General features: G+C 50.5%; 1 protein-coding gene across 3 annotated transcripts; it reads right to left on the reverse strand.

Moving 5' to 3' along the window:
- Positions 1–509: 509 nt before the first annotated feature.
- On the reverse strand, positions 510–7670 carry LOC122385072 (trafficking protein particle complex subunit 2-like). 3 transcript variants are annotated; one of them, XM_043373064.1, is made up of 5 exons: positions 7657–7670; positions 4266–4380; positions 3978–4073; positions 1178–1315; positions 510–1004 (listed from the first exon to the last, which is right to left on the reverse strand). In XM_043373064.1, exons 2-5 carry the CDS (start codon positions 4353–4355, stop codon positions 906–908), a joined length of 423 nt encoding a protein of 140 aa, XP_043228999.1. In that variant the 5' UTR covers positions 4356–4380; positions 7657–7670; the 3' UTR covers positions 510–905. The 3 variants fall into 3 exon arrangements, with proteins under 3 accessions (XP_043228999.1, XP_043228998.1, XP_043228997.1); XM_043373063.1 differs by lacking the exon at positions 7657–7670 and adding an exon at positions 4811–4821; XM_043373062.1 differs by lacking the exon at positions 7657–7670 and adding an exon at positions 4602–4620.
- Positions 7671–7959: the final 289 nt, after the last annotated feature.

A 7959-nucleotide genomic window follows, 5' to 3' on the forward strand; every position in this document is an offset into this window, starting at 1 on the left:
AGACGAATAATGCATTTCAAAGCGGTCAAACCGACCACGCGATAACAAAAAAGTCGGAGCACTCTGGACGTCGCCGACATAACGGCGCAGACCCCGCCCTATACTGCCGCAGACCCCGCCCTACTGCCGCAGACCCCGCCCTATACTGCCGCGGACCCCGCCCTATACTGCCGCAGACCCCGTCCTATACTGCTGCAGACCCCGCCCTATACTGCCGCAGACCCCGCCCTACTGCCACAGACCCCGTCCTATACTGCTGCAGACCCCGCCCTACTGCCGCAGACCCCGCCCTATACTGCTGCAGACCCCGCCCTACTGCCACAGACCCCGCCCTATACTGCCGCAGACCCCGCCCTACTGCCGCAGACCCCGTCCTATACTGCTGCAGACCCCGCCCTATACTGCCACAGACCCCGCCCTATACCGCCGCACACCCCGCCCTACCCCTCCGGCCGCCGGCAGTCCCAGCGGTCCCAGTCCCGGTCCCAGGCCGCCGGCAGTCCCAGCGGTCCCAGTCCCGGTCCCAGGCCGCCGGCAGTCCCAGCGGTCCCAGTCCCGGTCCCAGGCCGCCAGCAGTCCCAGCGGTCCCAGTCACTGTGTGGGAGGTCGCCCCGGCCGCCGCGGTCCCGGCCCGCTCCGGCGGCTGCACTGGCTGCAGGGGCCCTGCTGGCGCGCGCTGCTGTCGGAGGCCGGTGCGGCCGCCGCGGTCCCAGCCCGCTCCGGCGGCTGCACTGGCTGCAGGGGCCCTGCTGGCGCGCGCTGCTGTCGGAGGCCGGTGCGGCCGGTCGCCACAGGCCGTGTTCCAGCTGTCCGGTCTGCGCGGGACACGAGATAACGACCATCGCTGACACCTGTCACACCTTCCAGTCCAGACCTTTGGTACTGTACGTGATCGAATAGCCTCATCAGCTGGTTAAGTACTTTCGACCGTACATTTGCGCCTTTTTGTCGAATGCAGAACTCTTGATCGGGGAATTATTCTCGTAGAATGGATTCATCGAGTGCTGAAACAAGCATTGTCCAGAGTTGGAAGACAATTAATAGTCAGCATGCATTTGTAAGAATTGAAATGATTTGCCATTTGTATAAATGCTTTGCATTGCCATCAATAGAAACCAGCAAAGCAACGGCGAAGATAATATTGCTTAGTGATCAGTAAGCTACCATTACCACATACCTTGATGTAGGTTTCATACAATTCCATGAAGAAGTTTTTGATCCCATCCTCGTTCTTAACGTCATGGAGCAGAACGAAGCGCATTCGAGACGCCGTAACAAAAGCCGAGACAAACCATTCGTTGAACTTGTCCACCACCTGAATAGAAGCAAACACGAGAAATGAATGCCCTTTTGGTCCCAGCCCAATGTTTAAAACCATACCACATACACATTACATTAACATGATAGGCAACCTAACCAATATATGAAATCAGAAGGCATATTAAAATAATTTTCTATTACGAACCGTCACTGGCATAGGCGTAGGAACCGGGGGGGGGGGGGGGGGGGGGCAGGTGGGCAAGTGCCCACCTACTTTTTGAGGTGGGGGGGGGGGGGGCAACCATGTGTTTTGCCCCCCCCACACACTTTTTACTCGAGGCCCTCCCGTCTCGAGTTGAGAGGACGTCGTCACCTTCCAGAATAAACAAACTCGGTAAAAATAAGTTCCACGAATCCCCACGCACGGACTCCAAGGGACCCTAGTGGGTCCAAGGAGGCCCTCTATCCATACTTGTCAGCGGAGGCCTCTGAGACTTATGGCCTGAAGGGCCCTAGTGGATCTGAGGAGGCCCCAATATCCACACTGGTCTGGGGAGGCCCCTGACACTGGCGGTCTGGGAGGCCCCTCTATCCATACTAGTCAGAATAGGCCCCTGACACTGGCGGTCTGGGAGGCCCCCTAGTCCCTACCCTCACTAGTCAGAGGAGGCCCCTACATCCTCAATAGTCAGAAGAGGCCCCTGAGACTGATGGTCTGGGAGACCCCTCCATATACACTGTAATCAGAGGAGGCCCCTGAGGCTGAGACTAATGGTCTGAGAGGCCCTTATAATCACACCAGGCAGAGGAAGCCCATGAGACTGATAAACTGAGAGGCCCTTCTATTCATACTGACCACAGGAGACCCCTGAGGCTTGTGGTCTGGGAGGTCCCTCTATCCACACTAAGAAGAGTCACCTGAGACCGATGGCCTGTGAAGCCCTTATATTCACACTAGGCAGAGGAGGCCCCGAGACTGATGGTCTAGAGGCCCTCATATTCACACCAGGCAGAAGAGGCCCCTGAGACTGATGGACTGTGAGGCCCTTCTGTTCATACTGGCCACAGGAGGCCCATGAAACCGGTGGTCTGGGAGGGCCCTCTATCCACACTAGTCAGAAGAGGCCCCTGAGTCTGATGGTCAGAGAGGCTCTTATATTCATACTGGCCACAGGTCCCTGAGACTGGTGGTCATAGAGGTCCTATAGTGAATCTGAGGAGGCCCCTCTATCCACACTGTTCTAAGTAGGCCCCCGAGACTGATGGTCTGAGAGGCCCTTTTATTTATACTGGCCACAAAAGCCCCCTGAGATTAATGGTCTGAGAGGCTCTTCTTTCACATGTTTGAACGTCTACAAACACAAAAAGACTGGAAACGCACGGGTAGTGTGAGCTGACATACGCCGCACTCGCCGGACGGCACGTGCTCCGGGACATCAGCCTCTTCTCGGCACACGGCGCAGAGCGCCGCGGGGCACTGTTTGTCCGGGCACTGCTGGCACGCCACGGAGGGGAGACGGCCGATTTGGTGCTTTTACTGGAGCGTGCGGCCCCGGTGGCCCGCCCTCATCTGATACACCGAAAATGCGGCCTCTTGGCCCTCTCCGGGGGTGGGAGCGTCAGGCGTGCTTCCGAAAGGTGGCTTGAATAATGACTCGGCCTCGGGCCCATTATCGCGCCACTGACGCAAGCCCAGCCAGCAATTTGATTTGGCCCAAGGCCCAAGCCCGTTTTGTCCCGGCAACTCCGACGTGCCAGATTTGGGCCGGTGCAAACGGAACGCCGTCGGAACAGGGGGTTTGGGTCGATGTGGCTCAAGTCCGGTTGGCCAGTCTTTGCCGTAGCGCTCCTGAGTTGGTATGGTTTCGGACCACCAAGTCCGGCTCAAGTCCGGTTCCCTGCCACGGCGTGCTACAGCCAGATCCGGTTGCTTCGTAGATGCTCTGGCTTACTGTGGCTGAAGTACGGTTGAGGTACGACACGGCTGATACGGCATAAGTCCGGCTGTGGTGCGGGCGAGCTCTGGGATCGTGGGTCAGCACTCAGCTCCAGTAGAGCTCCAGACCTTGACCGTACTTCGGCCGGAGTAAATGACGAAGCCAGCCAGAGTAAAACCAGATTCGGCCCACCAGATGGGAGGGCGCACGATGAACCGCCCGGGTCAGCGAGTGGGCGACCACCCCCGATCCCGCAGTGGGCAGAAGCCCACTGCAAGATTACCTATTTCATGGCGCTCAGCAATATTCAGCAAGATCTTCCATATCTCCGCACCGAGGGTGGAGGTCGGCTCGCAAGTCGGAGCAGCGACGACCGGGGCGGGGGACGTCTCGTCCTGAGCCCTTTCCAGAGCCGCCTGCAGGGCGATTGTGCTGCTTTATTGACCAGTGTGGCGAAAAAAAAACGGTGACCGCCATTCGCCGAAAAATTCAGCCGCCACCATGCGCTGAATTCGGCGCATGTGAAGTTACAAAGGACGTACGCCAAAATGTTTGGCATAGTCCTGCCACTACACCAAACATATTCAGCATAGCTTGTATCTTTTTCCCAGTCTGTGCTGGTGCACCCTTTCAAACTAAATCATAATCATCATGAGGAGCCAGGTGAGAAGGGATGAACAACTGCTACCTACCATTTTCCAGACAGACCTAGACCTGAGAGGTCCAGAGCCCAAGCAAGGTGCCAGTGGGCAGTGAATATGTCTGTGGTCAAGCGCCCACCTTGAGGTACATCGCTGAGGTGCTCCACATCTGTTCGTCCACCAAATCTAGAGCCGCATGGGCAATAAACTGGCTCAGATGTCTGTGATCTTCTTTCTGAAACGGTATGAGGATTGCCATAAGTTACATTGGCAATAACAGGAAACAACACAGAGGGAGGGGGAGGGGGAGGGAAAGAAAATACATAATACACAAATACATACATACATACATACATATATACATAAATACAAGCTAACTGTCAGCACCTTCAAAGTTTTATTCAAATATCAAACAGTAAGTACAAACCTTGGCTTCTTTGCTTGGTGGAGATATTTCCATTTCAAAAATTGGGTTATCTTTGTCACCCACTATGGCAAAATAATAGTTTCCAGCCATCCTGTATTAAGAGTGCAGAAAAATCCTGAGGGCTCACAAGAATTAAGATGATGTAAAAAGCTCTGTAGATGCTAAATCCAGAGGACCCTGGTACCCTGGACATTCGGTATCTCAAAATGAAAATAGCGCCTGTCGGGCCTTGGCCTGTCCAGGGTATATTAAGGCCTATATATTAAGTGAAGGCCTGTCGTCTTTTTATTACAATTATCGTGATTCATCTAAGGGCCCTCAGGGCATATCATATACATCTCTGCACCAAAACCTTCTCGCCAATACAGCTGAGCTGATACACCTTGACCTTGGCCTTGGTTTACATTTGGTTTTGGTTTACATAGCCTTGGCTGCATAGAAATAAAGAAAAGACTATGCGATAGTGATAGTCAATAGTCTGCAATAGACGATACAAATAAAGTTTTTATATCTATGCTTGACTGATACCATGGATTACCTACTACCTGGATCGGCAACTCCGCGGAATTCCCATTGTATTGCGCGACCGCCCGAAAGTGCTGCCACCTATCGAGCAGACTGATCCCTGCTAAGGACAGCCCGCCGCCGCCGCCCAGTCAGACAGCGGCCGATACCAGCAAAGTCCGAAAATGACCGGCAAGTTACATGGCCTGAACCAGCCCCGGCTAAGTTTGGCATAGGCCAACAGTGTCGGGTTCCGGAAGAGCGGTCCAGGGCGGTTCCGTAGACTATGTATCGTTTTGGAAAGAATGGTGTGGTGGGTCGTTTACCGAGCGCGACTGGCCGATTTTACCTCAGCACGTCGTATTGTTAGCTCTCATGGCCAGGCCAGGCGCCTTCTGCCAGCTGCCTGAAAATACCTTCGATCAAACGACTTTGTCTATCACTCGGGTTGCCCCTGATCAGCTTGAGCAATGAGCAATGAGCATTCCGACTCAGTCGTCTGCAGAGGGAATGTGCCGTCCGCCGTGAAACATCCAAATCATTGCCACAGCCATTTTGACTGACTTATAAAGATCAAGACAAATGCTGTCATATCGATTAACGAACATCTGCATCACTTACAATTTCTATCAAGAAGCATTCCAGGATTATAAGCTCATCATATGCCGTTTCGTTAAAAAAAGCTGTTTCTATATTGAACTTATATTTGCCGTCGCATGAGCGAATTGCCTACTGAGTACAGGCTGAAACCGACTCTTTCCGCAGTCAGAAATCATGTGCGAGACTGAGAGCCTATTCAAATAAACCCCGGTCGCACTCGCATCCATAACACGCACCTCCTTGCGTGCGATTGATGCTATTGCAACTTAATGGATTTGAATAGGCTCTCGTTTGCGATTTCCTGACTGTGGAAATAGTCTGTCTCGGCCTGAAGTTCAGAATTTAACACAGGTTCAATGACAACTAAGGTGAAAGATGACACACAATGTATACAATGCATATTATTGCATAAACTGATAGGTAGGTTTCGAGAAACGACGTGCCACATGCCTTAAACGGTGTCGTAGCACCAAGTTGGTTTCCAATTCACATCTCCCACCAGAGTATATCGGGAATAAATGCAAACACGATGCACACGAACGCATTATCCGCTCAATGGGTATGCCCGTAGGGCGTAGTGGGTATGTTAGTCAGTTACAAACGCTGTGATACCTTAAACATTTTCGGTCGAGCCAGTTCACACCCCGTCCGCCTGCTGCCGTTACGTCACACGTGTCCGCAGTGGGCGTGCACCTGCGTGTGCGTGCATCATAATTCACATCACAAATCACAGGATGCCAATTCAAGTCAGCACACCGTGGAAACTGAACCCATCTCATTGATCTGAAACAAAGAGTGAGAGAGGGAAATTAGATACCTGAGCATACCATAATGAAAGGGAGAGTGAGGGCATTCCAAGGCAAACTGTTTCCCCACAACATCACAAAAAAGTGTTTTACATTGCGATGATGTTGGCAAAAAAAAAAAATAATAATAATACCTTGACAAGATACTACCAAACAAAAGTACCTAAAAGCTTAACACCTCATATGGTAGGCTTACATAGTTTAAAATGGTTTTGATCTTGCTTAAATCTATCTGATATCTACACACAGTTTGGCTAGCACACGTTCTGAAAAAGTGATTTGTTATATATCAGTCAATGGAGGGAAACTCACAAACTTCTTCGTACAACTCTGGACCTTTTGACTTTGAGAAAAGAAGGAAGCTGATGTCAGGGACCAGGGTCGGCACTCTTTTGTCATTTGTGGTTGACACTGGCTGCCATTAGGCTTTCTTTTTACAGTCAAATGGTTCAGTTTTTCATGCTGATAATATGATTTATTCAAATGTGTTTTTTTTATTCAATATCATTCAACTATTTATGAAATCAAGGCATTGGCAAGCAGGTTATAAAAATTAGCTGAAATGACATGATGCCAGTTAACTGCTCCTGAGTCCTGAAGTGTGTTGCACTCTAGTCAGCCGTTCAGAGAAATACGTAGGAAACTGATATGGGTGAGCAGTGAGTACTGAGCAGTGAGCAGTGGACCAATTTATAGGTATTGGCACTACACAATATAAAACAGAAACTATTTTCAAGAGTTGAACAAATATTGAGTTAAAAAATAATGGCACACTAACTGATTTTGCTAACCTAAAAACTTAACAAAAACTTAAGCAATTCACAACTAACAATGCATCATCCACCACCTATCATGCGCTGCCAAGACCGAAATTGTATCGCAAGCAAAACCATGGCTATATTAGCGGCATGTAAAAGCTTGAGATATGATGTGTCAAACATATAACAAACATATACAAACATAAAATTAACATATAAATAAGTGATTAACCATTCCAATTACGGAAATTATACGATTTTTAACGACATACGGCGAGAAGCAATGTGCGCCAGTATCGTCAACAGCCGCTCTTTACAGTAATATTTTAGGCCACTCAGACCCTCCAACCACAAGAAAACCTTACCAATCTTACCTTGCCATCTTCCTCCATCTTCTGAAACCTTCCAATCTGCTCCAAAGGGGCTTAACTTTTCAAAAAACAAGGCAAACGATCCTACGACGCGACGCCGACCATTGTTTTGAATAGCACCCGCTCCCCCGCGTCCTTAGCGCTCGACACCACTGCCACCTAGCGGTGGTCACAAACATCGAGGAGTTGCCGATCCAGGTACTACTTCATCCATGCTGATACCGTTATTTGTTATATGATTTACATGCATTGATATCAGTGAACAACCCCGCGTTCGATGTCTCTCGGACGGCGAAGATTCTACGCCGTTCGGCCAATCACGTTTCATAACCGCAGCCGAGCCCCCGCTGACCTTGGACGTGGTTGGCCGGACAGCAAAGAATCTTTGCCGTCCGGGAGACATCGAACGCCGCCCAAATTTCACAGGGCGAAATCATTGTTTACAAACAATGCGCTTCTGCGACATATAGTGCTATTCATCACAGCATCAGCAGCAGCAGGAAAAGCATCTTTTACATCATCTTTACATGCACTTTACATTGTTAGCTGCTACGAAGTTGCTACGCTACTTGGGATTGAAGCATTACCAGGTTCATGTAGAACACAATATGCCGAGGGGCTTCGAGTATTAGCATTTAACCTTGCATTTCAATTT

Source organism: Amphibalanus amphitrite, unplaced genomic scaffold (genome assembly GCF_019059575.1).
Source record: "Amphibalanus amphitrite isolate SeventyFive unplaced genomic scaffold, NRLGWU_Aamphi_draft 000207F_arrow, whole genome shotgun sequence".
In the NCBI taxonomy this organism is placed as follows: Eukaryota; Metazoa; Arthropoda; class Thecostraca; order Balanomorpha; family Balanidae; genus Amphibalanus; species Amphibalanus amphitrite.

Excerpts from the sequence above, each read along its gene's own strand:
- LOC122385072 (XM_043373064.1), bottom strand. The coding sequence starts at position 4,355 with ATGGCTGGAAACTATTATTTTGCCATAGTGGGTGACAAAGATAACCCA. Across the intron at positions 1,316-3,977 it reads CCTCAGCGATGTACCTCAAG|GTGGTGGACAAGTTCAACGA; the intron begins GTGGGCGCTTGA and ends GCTTCTATTCAG. Across the intron at positions 1,005-1,177 it reads TGTATGAAACCTACATCAAG|CACTCGATGAATCCATTCTA; the intron begins GTATGTGGTAAT and ends TGCTTGTTTCAG.